General features: G+C 41.8%; 2 protein-coding genes across 6 annotated transcripts in view; one reads left to right on the top strand and one right to left on the bottom strand.

Annotated features, from left to right (window-relative positions):
• Nucleotides 1–3,689, top strand: part of afap1l2 (actin filament associated protein 1-like 2) — a 45,490-nt gene extending 41,801 nt beyond the window's left edge. For 3 of the 4 annotated variants that reach the window (XM_005928159.3, XM_042223301.1, XM_042223303.1), the window contains exons 12-19: nt 472–617; nt 1,285–1,396; nt 1,512–1,766; nt 1,855–2,158; nt 2,485–2,658; nt 2,735–2,922; nt 3,050–3,253; nt 3,349–3,689. In XM_005928159.3, the coding sequence (XP_005928221.1) occupies nt 472–617; nt 1,285–1,396; nt 1,512–1,766; nt 1,855–2,158; nt 2,485–2,658; nt 2,735–2,922; nt 3,050–3,253; nt 3,349–3,375 (1,410 nt within the window). In that variant the 3' untranslated portion in view covers nt 3,376–3,689. The remainder of the gene's footprint in view (nt 1–471; nt 618–1,284; nt 1,397–1,511; nt 1,767–1,854; nt 2,159–2,484; nt 2,659–2,734; nt 2,923–3,049; nt 3,254–3,348) is intronic. The other variant, XM_005928161.3, reaches the window with a different exon arrangement.
• Nucleotides 3,690–4,544: 855 nt separating this feature from the next.
• vwa2 (von Willebrand factor A domain containing 2) lies at nt 4,545–20,214 on the bottom strand. Of its 2 annotated transcripts, none has more exons than XM_005928156.3 (14): nt 19,949–20,214; nt 15,327–15,388; nt 12,356–12,430; nt 10,750–10,883; nt 10,565–10,674; nt 8,223–8,420; nt 7,992–8,125; nt 7,697–7,826; nt 6,776–6,831; nt 6,585–6,692; nt 5,910–6,491; nt 5,229–5,780; nt 4,916–5,038; nt 4,545–4,683 (listed from the first exon to the last, which is right to left on the bottom strand). In XM_005928156.3, the coding sequence occupies exons 2-14, from the start codon at nt 15,376–15,378 to the stop codon at nt 4,553–4,555; spliced, it is 2,385 nt and encodes a 794-aa protein (XP_005928218.1). In that variant the 5' UTR covers nt 15,379–15,388; nt 19,949–20,214; the 3' UTR covers nt 4,545–4,552. The 2 variants fall into 2 exon arrangements, with proteins under 2 accessions (XP_005928218.1, XP_005928217.1); XM_005928155.3 differs by having other exon boundaries at nt 19,999–20,214.
• Nucleotides 20,215–20,242: the final 28 nt, after the last annotated feature.

Raw genomic sequence — 20,242 nt, 5'->3', positions numbered from 1 at the left:
CTTCTTGTCATAAGGTTAACATTAAAACTATTTTAATTCAAATAAATATGCGACGTCAAACCATTATGTAATATGTGTAATAGTTAACCTTCTAATTTAGACAAGCTGTTTGAATCTTCCAAAATAATAAAAGGCAGTAAACACATCGTGTCATATCAGGTTGTTTTACGTGCCTCAATCTCAATCTTACTTATTTAATAGAGAATTCTTAAGAAGCAGTTTGATCCAAAATACCAAATCCGAGAAACAGCTCTTTCCTCTTATATATTTCTAGTTAAGTCTAACAGCTCAGCTTGTACGGTTCATTTCTTAAAGTTTAGTTCAGAGAACCGCTGCTTGGAAATGGTGCTGTAGCAATCATTTCATTAATTAAAAATGGCATCCAAATTAAACTGAGAATTTAAAAACATGATGTTGCAAGTGCATGGTTTGCAGTGAATGCTTGTCCTTTTCTTTTCCATCCCCTCCCAGGCTAAGACATCAGCAGATATGGGTCACTGGCTGGGACTCTTGCTGTCACAGACGGGAAGCAAAACAGATCCAGAGGAGCTGACATACGACTATGTCAATGCTGAGAGGATCTCCACTATTGTCAATGCTGCGAGGACTTCCTTATAGTAAGTTATTCGCTTTTGTTCACCTCAATATGCAGATTTCCAGCTCCATATCTTATTCTTGGACTTTAGTAGAGTGGTTCTGCGTCATTCACAGTTTGAAATAATCCTCATTTATCACGCATTGATCTTTGGTCCAACTTTGCTTTAAATGGACCGGTGCTTAAACGCCGCATTTCTAGTCTATTTGAGCACTCAAAGCACTTTCTTACTACAAGAATCATTCAACCATTCACACATATGTGCTTTATTCTATGCCAAATCACCTTTAATCTAACATAACACACTCACACTTCAATGGATGCATCAAGGGAAACTTATATTCCCCGAGGACGACATGCAGAATAGAGGAGCCAGAGGTCAAACCACCAACCTTATGATTGGTACACGGCTTGCTCTATCTTTCAAGCCACAGCCACTGCTTTAAAACTGTCTTTCTTCCGATTGGTCAGTCCTCACAAACAAAACATTTGAACTGCAGCTGCTGTGTTCACAGCCAGAACAGTGCCTCAGATGACCAAAATAATATAACATCCCCTCTCTTTGACATCATCCAGATAGAAGAGTATATAAAGCTGTCTAAATGCCGGTGTTTTAAGCAGTCTGAAGTCTGAGCTTTTGGAGAGGACTACCACTGCACAAGGTTATTTGTTATTGTGTGTCTTTCTAGCTTGATGCAGAGGAGGTATTCAGAGCCAAACACCTACATAGACACCCTACCTTCTATTTCTCACAACTCTGATGATCTGTACGATGATGTGGCCTCTATAGCTGACCCAGAGGTACGCTGTCACGAAACCCGATGCAATGTTTTGAGATTTTAACTTTCAGTTTAATATTGACTCAAGTCATCTGGCCACAAGCCATCTCCTAATTTCCTCCTCTCGTGTCATACAGGATGCTGAGGAGAATAGCCAGACAAACTGCGAGGGCAACAATCTCCAGAAAGACAATGAAACATGCTCACAAGACAATGCCAAGGGCCCACAGGGTACAGAACAAGACTCTGAAAACAGGATTTACCTAGACCTCGTCCCTGTGCGCTCTTTCCTTCATACATCCTCTGGAGGGAAACTTTCCCCTAAAGAAGCTTCGAGACATTCCCTAATATCAGCAGATGACAAGAAGGACTCCTCTTCTCAAGTTAAAGAGGTAGGAAATTAGAGTTTATTGACAACCTCAAACCTTTCTCTAGAAAATATTTTTTACTTTCTACATTAATAATTTGCACATCATTTAGTTGCAGGGGACGTCGACTAACAATACTGAGCCAGATTCAATGCTCGCATTAAATGGGACAAACTTAGCCTCTGCTACCAGCAAACCAGAACAAGAACGAGCCCAGACTCCCACTCCATCACAGCCACAAACTCAACCAGTCAAGACCTCAACCCAGAGCCAAGAGACCACTAAGAAGACCAGCCTGGGAATCACACAGGCCTTCAATTCCTTTGGTGGACAAATCCACAAGGGTCCAACATCTCACACTGCTGCTGTGCATCCTCACAGCCCACAACCTGCAAGGCCCAAGGCACATACTATAGGTCAGGACAAATGGTGCAGTGGGTTTGCTGAGTTCTGTATATATAAAAAAGATATAGCAAGCATGCTCTTCATTTTAATATCACCACACTCACCTTTTTACAGATATATTCAACAACTTTTCATCATGAAGCAGATATGTTAGAAGTACTTATTACTTTCCTTGACACCTGCTTCCTATTCTGTACTATTACATAACCATGGCTCCCTCTAGTGACAGCCTGCATCTTCTACAGTTAAAAGCACAGCTTAAGATCTGGGCAAGTTTGGGGTTTTTACGGTTATTAAATCTCTATGTCCTCTAAAATTATAAATGCTCAATTACCAGGATGCCCCGGTGCAGTTGAGATAAAGCTGGGCAAGAACCGCACAGAGGCAGACATGCGGCGTTACATCGAGGAGCGTGATCGCCTGGAGAAAGAGAGGGAGGAGGTGAAAATCAGTCTGGCAAACCTCAAGAAAGAGAAGAGGGAAACCAAAGAGGAGCTCAGCACCTGCCAAGGTACACCTGCAGTGTCCGTATGACTCAAAGATTTGCACCGATCACATGGGGACTGACAGCAGTTTGTTGTCCTCAGATCCCAAGCAGCAGGCCTCATTGGAAGCCCGTCTCAAGCAGAAGGAGGAGGCGTGCCGAGAGGCAGAGCAGCACAGGGTGGAGGTGGAGCTACAGTTGGTAGAAGTGAAGGAAAGTCTGAAGAAAGTGGAGTCAGGGCCCTTCACGCTGGGAACCACACTGGACAGCAGCCTCCAGGACACGCCAATGGTTAGTGTGCTGGCTGTCTTTCAATACACCTCAGAATCCATCTGCTAAATGTTTTCTGTGTTTTTCAAATCAGTGCGTGATGCTTGAAATGTGAACCTTAACCATCTCGCTGCTGTTTTACCCTCAGCCTAAAGCATCAACGATAGGCTCTCCCCAGGTATCGTCATCGTCGTCGTCGTCGTCATCGTTATTGTCACCATCATCTTCTTCCCAACCCTCCAGCAGCAACGTTAACGCAGATTCAGTTTCCCCGGTCAATTCTGCTTCTGCTCTTAAAGGCAGACCCACCTCCATGATGACCACAAAAGGCAACGTCCTACAGAAAGCTAAGGTGAGATTCTTATTTACACAGAAAGCATCAATGTCAATATCTTATCTTGAAAGAAATATTATAATTGGTAGGTCTATTTCTTTTTATATTCATAGGAATGGGAAAAGAAATCAACAACCTAAGAGGAAATCTTCATTGACCTTTGAAATTCAGAAGTTTATGTTGGTCTAGTCGCCCGTCACCACATTCTGACCCACCGAATGAGCAGACATTTTAATCAAGAACCTCCCTTCCCTTGGCCCTTCAACCAAACCATCACTTTGTCAAGACTATGATGAGCCACAGAGGCACACTTCGTGTTCTTGGATACCACTGGATTTAATCTTAAATTCAATGACTTTTTAAAGTTTGTTTCTATTTGCAAAGGGAGGAAAGTGATGAAGTAGCATTTTGGCCAGTGTAAGAAATGCATTAATGCTACGTTTAAACTTTGAAACGTTGAAATTAAAAACCACTGAAGTACGAGACAGAGGCCCCCTTACTAAATCAGCCGCTCTGTACACAGATTGTAGCTTGGTTCATATATGCTGGTAGCCAAGATGTAAATATATTTACACCATTATTCAGCCTTTGGGCTTGTATTGCTAGCTAAAAATGCACTTTTTATTCAAATAAAAATATACTGACAAAAATATGGGTTGATTTTTTTTGTTTTTAAAAATGTATCATTTTGCTATAACAAGAATAAACTCTTTACTTCTGTAAGGGGAAACATTTTTGTTTCCTTCCTTTAGTTTCAGATTCCTTCCCATCAATTCATTCAAAATGTACCTGCCATCTTCTCTTGAAATCCTCAATTATTTCACCCCTCACTGGAGTATAACTACCTTTTGTACATTTAAATTTAACAATATGAATGTACTTTTTTCTTCCAAATGAACCTCGACCAGCTTAGTGGATTTGCGTGTAAAAATATGGAGCGTAATATTAAAAATGGAAACGGAGGGAGTGGGAGGACCTTCTTTTTGGTTATGTAAAGAAATAAAGTTGTGTCTATTATCCATTAAAAACATTAGGATCCTGACACTGATTAATAATATAAAAGCTTAAATCCTTTAAATACAAGAGAACCGTGTTGAGACATTTGCACAACAGTGAGCACAGTGACAACAATAATAACATACAAATGGATTCAGCAGTACAGACACTTGCTGACACTGTGTGCAACTGTAAACACTGAAGCAAAAAAACAAAGCAACATTAGATCTCCCTTTGCTCCATCGTCTACCTGCAAGCATCCTCGGTTCTTAAGTGTTCATATGCTCAGTGTATACTTTGTGTTTATAAGTGCAGGGCATGTCAGGGAGTATGTCTCCAACGGTGTAGTTTGTAGCGATGCAGAAGCTCCTGGTGGTTCTTCCTCTGTCTGCTCTTCCTCCTCAGACCAGCAGGTCTTGGAAGATCCCCTCTGGATGAAGACCTGCTGCTTCCTACAAACAAACCACACAACAAGTCATGACTTGTAACCAATTCTGTCCATTTACATTTACAGTTTAATTTATGAGCTTTTAATATGGGATCAAATGCTATATCAGGATATGTATATCTAAATCAGTTTGTCTTTGTTTTTGCACTTAAGTTTTGTAGAAGGATCACTGACAAAGCTATGAAAAGTAGAAACTAAGGATATAAGGAAAGAAAACTTTCATGAATGTCACTGACTTCTTTCGCAGTGCGGCCCCTCATAGCCTTGGCACTGACAGCGAAAGCTCCCTTCTGACAAGATGCAGACCCCATTATTCATACATGGGTTAGGCTTGCACAGGTTTACAGGTTTCTTCACCTCTGAAAGGAAGGAATCAACACAAAGCAGCCAATTATTTTTCATGTTAAGTTTAAAATAAACTATCTTACATCTCTGAAAAGGCTAAGTGAAGGGAAAAGATTGCAGATCAGTTTCACACAGTTCTTTATCAACAGAAAAGGAAAACCGTTTAGGAGGTTTGGTAAAAGACAAGTTCCCCTGCATCGTTACCTGAACACAGCATCTGCACCAGGACATCCTCAAAGTACTTGAGATCCTCGTAGGACGGCACTGAGATCATGTGCTCCTCTGCACCGGCAATCTGCACCAGCCTCTCCCTCTGGACATCGCCGATACCAACCACAAGCACTGAGACTCCATTGTCTCTTATCTTTTGAGCTGGTACGACAGCATCATCCCCACCGGTGCCGTCCGTCACCACTACTACAGCCTTGTTCACTCCCGGTCGTGCGCCATTAGCTATGGTGAGAACATTAGAGTGGATGTGCAGCAACGCCCCACCCGTCGAAGCCACTCCACCCACATACTTGGCGTCACCTACAGCCTGAATGATGGAAGAACCAGTCTCATACGTGTCCAGCTTGAAAACAGTGGTGGGTCTCCTACTGTACGCCACAAGGGCCACTTGAGCCACGTCACGGTTGATGTCGAACTGGACGGTGACACTGCGCACAAAGTTCTGCAGGGTGGCAAAGTTATCACGGCCCACACCACCTGAAGCATCCAGGGCAAACACCAGATCTACAGCTTGACCCAGACAACCTGGAAAAGAAAAGGAAACAAAAAAAAGAATATGGATAGCTAATTTGATTTTTTTTGCGTGCAATAGTATCTGACCTAATGGTGGCATTAATGTTCCAACATATTCAGCACATCTATCAGATCAAGCACCTTGCGTATCCACGCTGCAGATCTTGGCCCTCAGCTCAGGGATCTTGGAAGCGAGCCTATCAGGTGATGAGTAGGTGAGGGTCCTCTGCAGATTTCCTGTGATGTTATTCAGCTGCACCTTTAAGCTGTCAGGTCCCACTCCTATCAGGAAGATCTCTCTGTCTCGTGCATATTTAGACGGCTCAACCACCTCATCTGCGGCAGGAGTGGCGGTGAGCAGCACCACCACACGGGGAAGGTCGTCCGCGACATCGGCAAAGACCGGCGCGCTCATAAAGCCATGGCGGGTAACATAGCGGAGGGCCTGGCCCGTGTTTGTTTCACCACCAATTAGCTGAAGTGAGTACACAGCATTAAGAAGACTGCTCAGGTCTCCTTTGAACTTGCCAACCTGGGCCTCGACTCGTGGTTCCCCGCCAAACACCGCCAGGCCGACCTTGCTGGGACTGTTAGAGCCAATCACAGTCTGCAGGAAGCGCTTTAAGAAGGACTTCAGGCGGAGAAAGCCTTCCATGGTGAGTGTGGCAGAGCCCTCCAGCAGGAAGAGCAGGTCTACAGAGCAGTCCAGCAATAATGCAGGAGCTAAGAAGAAATGGATGGTTTGGTTAATTTGCTCTCTACGTTCAAGATCCGACATAGCCTTAGCATGTAGTCAGCAGCTTTGAGTGTACTGACCACAGTGTGGGTCTCCTCCGTAGCCAGGAGGACACACGCAGTGGTAGCCCTCTGAACCTTCTGATACACATGTTCCACCATTCAGGCATGGCTGAGAATCACAGGGATCTACAGCGGAGAGAGAGATGAAGAGCGTGAGCTGCAGTTACCGCATCTCAGAGAAGTAAAAAGCGGCAAGACGAGGTTGTTACCCGGACAAATTGTTCTATGGCAGACTGTCTGGTGTCTCGTATAAACCTTGTTGTACCTGTAGAACACAAAATTCAAAATATTTTGTTAGCATTTAAAACAGTTGCTTCTAGATGGTGTGATGTGGGTAAGTTCCTGACCCCCATAAGCCATTCTCTGATTTTCCCTATTAGGTAACAGAAACATATTACCTGAGCCCCACCCATCAATTGATTCATATAATAAGTGGCTAGAGGCATTTTAGATCTCAGTTGGATCTGCCAGTCATGCGAATTGCTAGCACTCATCTAGACAGTTTCAGGTACTAGAAACAGCACACACCTTATTTCTTTTCTCTGCTTTTCCCCCAAAAAAGTAGTTTTACCTTGAGTGTAATGGTCTACTTCCACTTGCCTCGGGCCATTTTGCTGTGGTAAAGTTGCAATGTTGTGTGAAATTAATTTTGTCAAAGGCCATTTTAATTTTGCCTGGGAGGGTCTGAAAGAATTACACTGCTGTAGCTTGTTTTGTATTATCACCCTCACACTGACACAGCACATTAACACATGGGAGTTACCCTGTTCCACTGCTGTCTTGTGGCTCATTGAGCAATGAGGGGGAAAAAAACACTGTTACACACTTAGATCCAATGCAACGTCCAAAACAGATCATATTAGGAAACTATACAGTGCTGTGCTAAAGTCCTGAGCCACCCCATGCTCGTGTTGTCTCTACACAGACAACTTAGCATGCTGTACAGTTTCAGGTTAAAGAACTGTTAAAGAATTTAAGAAATCTGGATAAATAGGAGGACAAAAGAAGTAGTGACACATCTAAAAAAAAAAATAAACAACTATCTACAGCAGATGAGCCGTGTCAAGACTTTTGCACAGTACTGTATACTGCAGCTACGACATTTGAAAGTAAAACCTTTAAACACTTGCCTGTAGTAGGGACAGAGAGATGTGTATGGGGAATAGCCTTTGGAACCTTTCCAACACATGTAGTTCCCCTGCAGCTCTTTAACTGTCTCCAGTGTCTTCCTCTCACAGGGAAATGTCTCCATCCGACAGCCTGGAGAACAGGGTTGAGACAGGGGTTAGGAGGAGACTGGACACTGAGCAATGAGGGACTAGAAAAAAGGGGGTAGTGCAGCACAAAACAAGGATGTTAGAGAAAAGGATTCCCATTCACTTCTTTAACAAACAAGCACGAATAGTTGTCAGTGGAAAGTCCAACCTGCGGGTGTGGCGTTGCAGAAAGAGAACGTGCTCAGTGTTGTGTACAGGCCATTGACACCATCATGGAAATGCTCGGCGAGGAAAACGTGGCTCTCTGTTGGCTCACTGGCTAAAGCGTGAAGCTCCTCCCATCTGAAAACATATAGAGATGGCTTAGTATATAAAGAAATGTACACATACTTTAATGAATTATTATAGGGAAAGTTTATTGTGGAGCTGTCAAACATACTTGGGGTAGCGCAAGCCCACAGCAAACACAACCACGCCTGTGTCTTTGAGCTGAGCAGCTGCCAGCACCGAGTTGCCCTGAGATCTCCCATCTGACATCAGGATGACGATGCGAGGCACACTGGAAGAGTTACGGCCGCCTGGGAAACCCTTCCTGAGGATGTACTTCAGAGCCAGGCCTGTCTGGGTGCTGCCTCCCCTGTGGGTAGAGAATTCGGAAAAGCGAAATAGCAGGATTTCTGTGTTTTTGTTTGAAAAATACTGAGGAGTTAGAGCGCATGTACTGTACTACAGCAGATGTCAGCAAGGTCAATAAACTGCTGCATATCACAGCCAAAGTAAACTAAAGATTACATTTGGATGGATTTCTCTTTAAGTTCTTGGACTCTAAATGTATGTTGGCTGCGTTTCATCACCCCAGGCCTCGTGACACACATTTAAATCATTTTCGGTTTTGTTTTTGTTTAACATAAATGTCCATCCTTTCATTTTCAAAGCGTAGACACTGAGAAAAAGATCCTTTCCAGGTGACAGATGTGTTGAAACAAACGCTACAAGTGTCTTCCTCGCCAATCTAACCTCCTTAGAACAGATCTGTGTGAGCATATACTCCACAAATATCTTCAAAATATTGAGACTAAGAAACTTGCGCTTCTTTGAACTACAATAATCTCAAACAACAATGTGAACAAAAACACATCTGCATTTAAAGCAGCTTTCAGTTGCTCCCTTGTCATTAAGCGTCACCAGCTAGGTCTGCACATTTGATTTGGCAGCATTTTATGCCAGATGCCATTTCTGGTGAAACACCACAGAGATTTGTGTCGCCTGCTGAACTTGAACCGCAACCTTTTGCTTGCCAAATGAATGTGTTAAGCACTTAACTACATGACTTTTACTGGTAATAATCAGAGGTTAAAGTGGGCTGGAGCAATTAGTTTCAAAGCAGCCACTGAAACATTTTTGACTGAAATTGTAATTTTAATTTTAGATGTAATGTCCTAATTCAGAGTTTCTGAGAGATTGGATCAATTATGATGATTAGCTGAACTGGCCGAATGGAATATGACAATTTCACGTCATTAAAGGTTGCATGAAAATACGCGCAATTTATTGTAGTTTTCAGAACTAGAATAAAGTTTACAGTGATGTGCTATATTGGAGTGATCAGTTTACTGTAATAATACATCAAAGGTAACAGATAATACTTTTTTTTGCTACTTTAATCACTGGTAATAATGATAATAATGCAATAAATCCAATAAAAATGCATAAAGTTCTCTAACATTTCCAAAGTTGCTATAACATTTCTACTGATGTTGAGTCGGTCGCTACATTAATTCATTTTGTGGTAATGTGACTGGTTATAGGTTTCAATTCTATGTACTCACTTCAAACCAGCTGGTGGGTCAAACTGTTACTTCCACATTGTGAACAACACACACACACACACACACGCACACACACACACACACACACACACACACACACACACACGGTCAAATTACCATCCTCTTCCTCGGTTTATGCACTTATCCAATATCCAGTGACCACCTGTGGAGGGCCTCTAATCTGAAATTAATTTGTTTTCCTTTTCAGGGAGCATTTGGTGCTACTTAGCCACATGTGTGCATGTGTATGTGTTTTGCTGTCAGCATAGTTTAAGGGATTTATAAAATATAAGATGAGGACAAGAAAATGTTGCCAGTCTGGATATGTTCGACCTAATTCTATCACCTTTTTTATTCATTTACTCTTGGATTTGTTTTCTTAAACATGACAGTCTGGTTTTAAAAACATAGAAAAAGGCATGCCTCCAACAGGGACATACCATTTTGTTAGCACTAGGTCTTTTTTTTTCAGCTGTCAAAATAGATGAACTACTGAATCTTCTGTGGCAAATATAACACACGCATACAGTTTTGTAATCTCAGTCTGCACTAACAGCATCTTGCACTTCCAGGCCAGTTGATAACAATGGAAACGCTAGAAGAAAAAATAAAGAGGACGCCTGCCAATGTAGGCTCTCTGTTTTCCAAATCAAAGAAAGCTGTGAGCCACAAATGTTTTGACTCCATCCTTAGAAGTGTTGCTTGCTAATTAAAATCTTAAAATAATGTCGCCTGCTTCTCCAGTGAGCGCAGATGATTTAAAACAGTTAATTTCATAATGGATGTCAAAAAAAAACCCTGTTTAGACACATTTTCCACATTTCTTTAAAGCTTTCATTTATGTCCCGGATCCTTCATAGTTATAACTCATTAATATACAAAACCAAACTTAAGTTAAAGGCTTGAGTTCACATATTGAGCTACTCGTGCTCAGATGGCAGCAGAGACACACCTGTAAGAAATGCTCTTTATCTGCTTCTTCAGCTCCTGCTTGGTGGAGTATGAGTCCAGGGTAAACTCAAGCCGAGGAGTTGAGCCAAACTGAATTAAACCAACTCGCACCTGCACAGGGAGAAATTACAAGAGCACTGACTGACAGGATGCGAAGACGGCGAGAGACAAGAGATCAACCCAAACCTTATCTGCTCCGATGTCTAGTGCTTGACAGAGTTTGATCGCATAGTGTTTGGACCTCTCGAAGCTGCCTTTCCCAACGCTGTAGGAACCATCCATGAGGAAGAGGATATCCATGACTGCTGAGCACTGCATCACTTCCCATTAAAGCAAACACACACAGAATAATTCACACAGAGGGTACAGATGAAGATGGGTCAATAGGTCCAAACTCATTCACTAGCTTCCCCACATTCCTGTATTATATTGGTTTTCCTGGCTGGGTATCAAATGGACCGTTGCAGACAAAAATAGTATCTAGACATAATAAGAGAAAACAAACTCTGCATGTCAAAGCTCATTTTATTTTCTTATATTTTCCCTTTCACACATTAAACTACTACCAAGCGAAAAGCTTTCTCTCTCTTTCATGCACGTTTGTACTTGCTGGGTGCATCAGCTGATTATGAACAGAGCCATTAGGGGCACATTACACGTGCAGCGTGTGTCATCTGTCTGTCATTTGAGTCATCTGCTTATAGAAAAGTCACATACACCACTGACACAGACCACCAACTTCTAAGTATTTCTGTCTCACAATTTGTTATCCATTTCTGATTTAGGCTCTCTGGCTCATTCACTGTGTGCTGCTCAGCTGACTTACATCCAGTTACAGGGATGCAGGTTGACATCATGACCAAGCATGTCACAACAATTCCTAGCAACAACACTCATGTGAAAAAAAACATTGATTCAGTAGATTGTAAAACTACCTTTAGCAGCAGTAACTTGAAGTAATTTTTTGTAAGAATTTATCTGTCTTTTACGTGATTGTGGAAGTATTTTGGCTCATTGTTGTTAACAGCATTCCTCCGGTTCATTAAAATTTGCTTATTCACAGCTTGAGGGTTTGTCTGGGCCACTTAAGTGTCTTGATTCTCTTGTTTTTAGCCATTCTGTTGTAGATTCTGCTGTTCTATTGATCTTTATCTTGCTGCATGACCCAATTTGGACCAAACATTACCTGTTGGACAGATGGCCTCACATTAGGCTGAATACTTTGAGTCACTGACTCATGGTTGAGTCGATGACTACAAGGTACCCTGGTCTTATGGCAGCAAAGCAATCCTAAATCATCACCCCTTCACCTCTGAGTTTGACATGTGGCAAGAGATGTTTGTGCATTGTGCATTATGACCAAACATCTCCACTTTGGTCTCATCTTTTTAGATGCAAACCTAAGCTGTGCTGTCATGTTCTTATTAGTGACAGGCACCTTTTATCTAGCAACCCTTCCAAAAAAAACATACTTGTTGCGTCTTTTTTGTAATTGTGATATCATGAACTTTAACATTTAACATGCTGAAGCCTGTAGAATGTGAGATCTAGTTCTCTGGTTTTATACAGTTTCTAAGAGGATTGCGCAGCCAGATCTTAGGTTGAATTTGCTGGGCATCAACACACACCTGAATGCTCCAAACCACAGAACTGCCAAAACTGCTGCTTTTACAGAGGTGACTCCTGATGATCAAAAAGTCAAGAGCCTGGCTGCTACTTACCTATGGAAGCAGTGCTTCGTTTTTCACATGACTGTACATTTTATGTGTTAACCATTTTGTAAGGTACTCACTTTCTCCTGCAGAGTTGATTTTCACAATGTTCTCATGGCTGGTTTGAAGCTCCTGCACAGAGGTGCCGTGCTGAACTAGCAGGCACCAACAACACAGAGAGCAGTCAGATATTTACTCAGTCTTTATTTATTCACCTACATTCACAGTAAATTTACATATGAAGCACTAACCTATGAGAGAGAGGCCAAAATAACTTGGAATAAATTAGAAATAGGTGAAACGTGGCTTATCACACATTTAACTGATTTTCTAAATGTATCTAGATTACTGTAATCTAAAAGAACATATTCAAGCTTAAAACATTTAGGGTCCGGATCTCCACAAGGTTTCAAACACTTATAAATTATCATTGCAATTTCAATTTGTTTATATCTTAATTTTAGTTGGATCCTCACCAGCTCCCATTAAAAGTCACAATTTTTCATCAGTCTCAGATTCACAAAATACTTCATATAAAAAACCATGCTCTGACCTGTAGACCATTACTCTTCACGTTAACTTTATTTATTATCATTGTTCAGACATCCTATAGAGCCGTGAGAAAAGAAAAATAACCAATAAATTGGATGCTTTCCCTAAAGCCAAAATAGACTCCCACATGAGCCCTATTCTAATGGATAATTGAGTATTTCAAGCTAATGTGAGCAGACAAGTGAAGAAAACCATTCTTTCGCTCCATTCAGTCAAAGGACGCTCTTCTATTCAGGCACACGTACGGCTCAGAGGAGAGCAAGGACATGTTTTCGTGTGAACATGGCTTTTTGTCCGACAGAGGCATTTGTTCGGCACAGAGAAGGGAGCACTTGAGTGATTTTACAAACGTGCGTTGCCACGCTGAACAGATTCCACACTCTGAATACCACAGTGCTTCTTTTCAGTCAGAAAGAAAGTGTCAGTTCGTCCTCCCGTAATGCTTCAGGCTGTCCGTGTCTTGCTGATTTAGTGCCTGCACATCAGCTAAAACAGGTGATAAAAAGTCAAACGAGCCGGACGATAAAGCGCAACCGAAAACATCAAAGAAAGGTTGCGTGTACAAAAGTTTGATGGGATTATTTAGTGCCGACATTGGCTTTGTCCTCATATTTTGCACTCATATTTCTGTCACTGATGTTGTCCGGTAAGAGGCGAGGAGAAAAATACTGGCTGACATTGATTTTTTTTTCTTTTAAACATGATTTTTTTGGGCCTTTTTGACTTTGTTAGATTGGCGAAGGGAAGAATAGACAGTTGGATAGTAATCCACTAATTGGAAGGTAGGTGGTTTGATTCCTGGCTTCTCCAGTCTGCATTACAAAAGTATCCTTGGGCAAGACGCTGAACTCCAAGTTACTTTCCGATATATACATGTGTGTAAATGTTAGAAGAGAAAGAACTTGCATGAATACGGCATGTTGTATAAAGCGCTTTAAATGCTCAAGAAGGGCATGAACTAGTTTGCAGAGAATACTGTTCTTCCAGAGGAAAGAAGGGAACCAGCTTACGTCAGGGTGTCAAGACTTTCGCAAACTCAGCACTAACCTTGAGTCCTTTTTATTATTTTTGACAACCTTTGTTTAAATCTGATTTCTTTGCAGGCTGCCACGGATGATTAATGGTGAAATGCAACATGCATCTAGCAAAAGACATGTCAGTGGTTGTAAAAAAAATAAATAAAGGGAAAGTGTGCAACATATAAATAATAAAACCAATGCAATTTTTTATTGTTACATTTTGAGCACAACTAAAATTCTGAAGTGGCAATAATATCATTTTTTAAAACTCATGACTTTATTTTTTTTTTCTTCAACCATTCATTCATAGGTCTAAAGGCCTTCATCGGGTCATGAAACATTAAGCACAACACTAATAATTAAAGAAACCTGCCACCTGCAAACCAGACCTCTGCTCTCCGACCTCTCCACAATCCTGACCCTTTCAGCTTCCTCGAATTCCAACAACGCCGCAGCCCCAAAGCACTCCTGACAGTGGACGTTTAGGTTCTTGGCAAGCGGCATTTTCACGGTCAGTGTGGGGCCCACAGTGCTCTGAACAAAACATCTATCTGTTCAGCCGAGCGACTCTAGCAGAATGACTGTATCTTTAATGTGTGTGAAAGACGATTTAGCAGAAAAATCAGGAACAACATAATAAATGTAAACCCTGCAGCTGAAGGGTTGATGTCAATTGGCATCAATCCCACGAGATCAACACAATATCTCCCTGAAATCAGAAAAATAACAGGGATTAGCCTGCCCCGATCTGTGGAATTCAATTTGACAGGCTGGATTACATGGATATCTTGCACTGAAACATGTTATCTGTGTTGTCAGCGTGTCGTCTCTTGACAGGGTAAGACAGTCTGGTGTGCTCAAGTTCAAAGTCTTAAAATGACCCATAATAAATAGTTAGGATGGGGCTAAAGCTGTCATTTTTGAAAACAATTCAAGGATTATATTGCCCCACGACTCCCGCCTCTTCCCTCAGGCACATACCGATGGACTCTGGTCAATGGGAACAATGCAATGGAAGAGATGCAAAGTTTGCCTCGCAAAACAAGCAGCATGTCAAGCACACGCGGCAGGAAAGCACTTTGATGCGAGACTTGACAGGTTAAAGCTGTGAAATGTCTCATAAAGAATCTCAGGTGGTCCAGAGGCGCTTCAGTGATTCACCGCACATTTTCCATCAAGCAGGGCATAAACTTGGGCCTTAAATGTTCTCACAAGCACCAACACAATGAACATTTTCAACACTATATTTACAAGAACATTAAACTTTTCCTGAGCAAAAACAACCATAACCATCAGTACATACCTAATATTAGCATTTATTTCCACTGCTAACCCTGACACAGCGCTGTATCCACTGACTTTTATTTACAAAGCATCCATAATGCGCAAGCAGATATTCCAAAATAGTACTTAAAACACTCCTCCCACTAATGGCTCTGAGGCACAGAAGGCAAAACAGTAATAAAATCAATAAACCGACCTTGAAAAAGCAGCACAGTTAAGAGAGAGGAGAGGCAGATATGAAAGTTCATCCTGGGACGCCTGGAACGACAACAAAAGGGACACTTAGCCAGAATGCAAAGTAAAAGCACTAAAATGCACATATATCTGGGGGGGTTTCTTGTTCACGAGTGAAAGTCTTCTGTTATTCTCAAGGTGAAAAAAACTTTAGCAATATAATCCATCAGACAGACAAAATGTCAGAGACACTGGCAAAGGAGCCAGAAATTGTGAGAAAGGTTTTTTTGTGAGCAGTTTTTGTGTTATACGGAAAACCACTTAAGCCTTGACACAATTCAGGAAATGTGCTATAGTGCTAGCCAAGGGACATGAGGACAAGTCTGTGTAACCCTACCAAGTAAAAATGAAAAAGTCATCAGCAACAGGGCACAACTACATTCAATCAGGGGGGCCAGGGGGTAAGTAACCCAAGACTGACTGCACTGTTACCATATTTTCATAGCTAAGTGTAGCTAAGTGGTTGAACTTTGGCCTTTCAAAGAGTGTCCATAGAGAAAAACCAGGGTGGTTGCAAAAACTTTTTAAAATATTTTCATACTATGCCTTAATAATTTTTCCTCAAACCTGATTCTGGGATCTACCTTTACTCTCATCAAGTTCACCATTCTCAGTGTGGGAATGACCCTAAACGTCCAGATATAATTTAGCTCTGTTTTGGTATTATTACCCTGGGAAAAGTGGCCTAACAGCATAATGTTGCCCTCAGGCAACAAACCACTAAATTCTATTTTGGTTATTAAATTAAAACAAAATCCAATACACTTCTTCAGATATTCGTCTACACGCCCAGAATTTTTTATTTAGTTATTTCAACTAATTTTACAGTGTAATAATCAAAAACACATGTGCCATTCTGAGAGACAGGACAAAACAACTGAGCATCGTTTAAAAGCTACAGGCTACCGGAATATTGTTGCTGACCATGTCCGTCCCCTTAAGACCACGGTCTCCCCATGTTGCAAAGCTCAGATCAAACTGGATCCTTGAATATAACAATACTCAGCACACATAACTGTACTCAACTGGCCTCCAGAGTCACCAGCTCTTAATTCAGAAAAGAACCTTTGGGATGTGGTGGAGCGAGAGATTCACATCGTGGATATACAGCTAACAAATGTGAAGCTGCATCATGCAATTGCTGCACATTGCTGCACATTTATCTAAGTGGGTCTAAGCCAGTACCAGCCAGGTATACCTAATAAAGTGGCCAGTGAACGTAACTCACTTAACAAAGGTATCTTGATACCAGCATGTATACATATAAGTGTTTTGTCTGGGTTAAAAAGAATCCCATACATTCCAAATGAAGCTCTTTCTTCAAGCAGGATGTAAACTACTTTGGATGTGTGTGTGTGTGTGGGGGGGATTCCAACAAGATACGAGCTATGTAAATATGTGTGTTTGAGAGTGTAATCCATGTTTACCACAGTGGTCACCCAGGAGCTGGGATACCAGAATATTCTGACATAGCCTCACGGCCATCTACAAACCCACTGATTATGATTTGATCACACATGCCAACTGTTAAGCAAGCATACAACCTGACCTCAGGTTAGCCGCACCATTACAATGACAGGCACATGTTGTGACTGTTTGATACACATACAATGTTAAGGGGGATGCATATAATATCTGATTAACTCTGGGAGCTGATAAGCAGGGCTAAAATATCCTTCCTGTGGCTGAAAAGACTGTGTGTGGTCCAACAGGTATGCATATTATAGAGACTAATATTTCCCTAGAAAGTAACCTTATACGGGCATTCCTTTCTTATGGGGACAAAACACAACACTCCTTAAAGGCAGTGGCCTTTAAAGTAAAGACTGCTTTAAGATTAGCAGTTCTAATTAATGTTAGAGCACATTTAAACAACTCAGTGTAAGTTAATGTTATATCCAATGAAATCATGGTTATATAATTGTGTGTGGACTTGCTCCAACAAAAGCCCACTATGCTTGTGGGATCTGACATTTTTGTGGGGACCAAAATGCTGGACCCCAAAAGCTTACATAGCTGGCCGAAGGTTAATACTTGACTTTAGGTATTCAGTAATGACATCTATGGTTAGGGTAAGGGGGCGTGGTATGTATTATGTAAGTGACAGGTCCCCACAAAGATAGCCGTACTAAAATATGTGTATCTGTGTATAGGTAGACCAGAGAAACCCTCTGTACAGGTAAAGCCGTGTGTATTTCTGAGACAGGGATGTGATTGTGTGCAGGATGGAGCCCCTCTTTAAGAGGAGTCTGTGTGTCTGTGATACGGATCTGCAGAGCTGACATGATGTGGCTGTCTGAGAAGGCACGTGCTGATAAACATCAAGAAAAAGCTATTGATGCTCATTTTGTGCACTCGCTGGTACGTCTTGCTGACAACAGATTTCATTACTTCCGTGGGGGTGCAGCTTAGAGCGCCCGTGCTTGCACAGGGAAGCAGCCGACCATGCCGGCATATAAAAGACACTTTTACAGTAAACGTGTGTAGTGCGCACACCTGTCTCAAAATTGGCTTCTTCTTCACAAGCATTCCTGCCCTCCCCGAGTCTGTGTGCCAGCGAACAGCTTCTCAGCTGTCTGCCCTGGAATAGTGGTTCCAGCTAAATGAGCAAAACTGCACAGATCAGCCTGTCAGGGGAAGGAAATGCTAATTAAAGTGCTACACTCTCCTAACCTAATGTCTTTCATATTTCTTATGTGAATGGGATGATTAACCCATAAAATATTAGCGCTCAATTTCAGTGGTAAAATAATGGAGGAAGAGGAAGGGCCAAGTCAAGCTTTCCCACCAAACTGTATGCTTGGTGGTAAAGTGCCTTCATGCTGTATAATTAGAAAGGAGCACCAGTTTTTGAACAAGCTTCATAGAAACGGCAGAGATCTTGTAACCTGTACTTGGGAGTGAGTGTGTTACTCTAAGAAACATCCTGACAGTGTAAATCATTTTAGGGTGACTCACCTGAAACAGCTGCTTTAAAAACAGCAGAGAGCAAATGTGAAAAACTGTGCAGCACGGCAGTGATTAAAAGCCACAAAATGCTTTGGTATGTACCCACTGTAGTGATGTGTTGCTCTAACAAGTCGGAAACCACACACAGACAGAGGATGCAGTCTCTGATGGGATTTTGAGGCAGCTTATCATCAGTTCCCAGTTAATCAAGCTAAATAAGATTATTGTTTAGAATAATTTGCAGCAAATCCAGTTTGTGCAAATAAGAACTCACTTTATTTTTTATGTTGTGTGTCATTGAGTTTATTGATACACACACGGACGTGCCAGATCATTAGGTACACACTTTGCCAGTTTCTGCTCCTAGATTACTTAATTCTTTGTGGCACAGATTCCAAGGTGCCACAAGCATTCCCTAAGAGATTTTGGCTCATACTGGCATTTTAGCACAGTTGCTGCAGATTTGTTGGATACATATCTCTCATTCCTCCACATCCCAAAGGTGTTCTACTGGATAGAGATTTGGTGACTGTGAGAAACCAGTTTGAGTGATTTGAGCTTTGTCATCCTGCTGGAAGAAGCCATCAGAAGATGGGTACACTGGGGCCATAAAGTGATAGACATGGTCAACAACAGGTAGGTTACTGCATTTAAATGATGCTCAGTTTGTACTTAGGGGCCCAAAGTGTGTCAAGAAAACATCCCAGAAATCATTACACCAACAGCAGTTTGAACATATAACACAAGGGAGGAAGGACCCATGCTTTCATATTGTTTAAATGCTGACCCTTCCAAATATCACAGCAAAAATTAAGACTTATCAGTCGAGATATTTCCCAATCTTCTGTTGTCCAATTGTAATGACCATGTGCAAATATTAGCCTTAGATTCCTCTTCTTAAAGAAGCAATACCCAGTGTGATCTTCTGCTGCTGTTGCCCAAGAGATGCTCTTCGGCACACCTTAGTTTTAACAACTAGTTATTTACTGTAGTTTTCCTATCATTTCAAAGCATTTTATTGCACCCATCTCCTTCAAGATTTATTATCGTGCATACCTTTGCTATACCAAGTGGTTATCTGTTGCCTTTGCATCAGCTTGAAGCAGTAGAGCACCTTTGGGTTCACTCTGTAAACACTGCAGCGAAATGTCAGGTGATTTGAGCTTCAGCAGGCTCCTTTGACCACTTCTACATGTCGAAATACTCTGAGCTGCTTCTGTGTGATTGGCTCATTAGATATTCGTGTGGGGGGGATTAAGGTGCACCCTACAAATTTACCGGGGAATATATTCACATGCCTGGGATAAAACGTCGCTAAATTATTAGCATTATTTAACGGTAGCAGAGTTTACAGCGGTGGGTTAAATGTGCTTAATTTTCCCTCTGGCCTGAACCTCTAGTCAAGTCTGTCCACACCTGGTCACTGTTCCGCGTATGGCAGGTTTAAAGTCAGGTACAAGGTCCTAGCATGCTAACATTACAGTCAAAAATGGAAAGGCAGGTTTCGTCAGTACGCATATCCAAAGTGGTATTCCTTAAACCTTTTAAGCAATCTCGTAAATTCCTTTAGGTTACATTAAAAAAAAAAAAATCATTGTACAGTAACTTGTTAACTCAGTCAAACAGCAAACTTACTAAACTGCTACAGAAAGTCAACCATCACCACCACATCCAAACCCACGCACCGATAAATCGTCTCGTCGACCGCAGTTTTTTCTCCTTTAAGCTGAAGCGCGTCTTCCGCAGACCGGTCCTCTCCGTCCTAACACCACCTTGTTTCCGCACTGATTTGATTTAATGAGGCGCTTTGCCTCCGACCAGAGAGGGAGCTGCGACCCCACCTACCCGACATGCCTATCCCTGAGGTACCTGCACAGATGAGTACGTCACATGACCTCCTCCCATCTCCAACAGGTACGAAAACTGAGT

This window comes from Haplochromis burtoni, unplaced genomic scaffold (genome assembly GCF_018398535.1).
Source record: "Haplochromis burtoni strain Fernald_Lab_line unplaced genomic scaffold, NCSU_Asbu1 Contig_108, whole genome shotgun sequence".
In the NCBI taxonomy this organism is placed as follows: Eukaryota; Metazoa; Chordata; class Actinopteri; order Cichliformes; family Cichlidae; genus Haplochromis; species Haplochromis burtoni.
The sequence above is the reverse complement of the archived record's forward strand: the minus strand, read 5'-3'. Positions and strand labels throughout refer to the sequence as shown.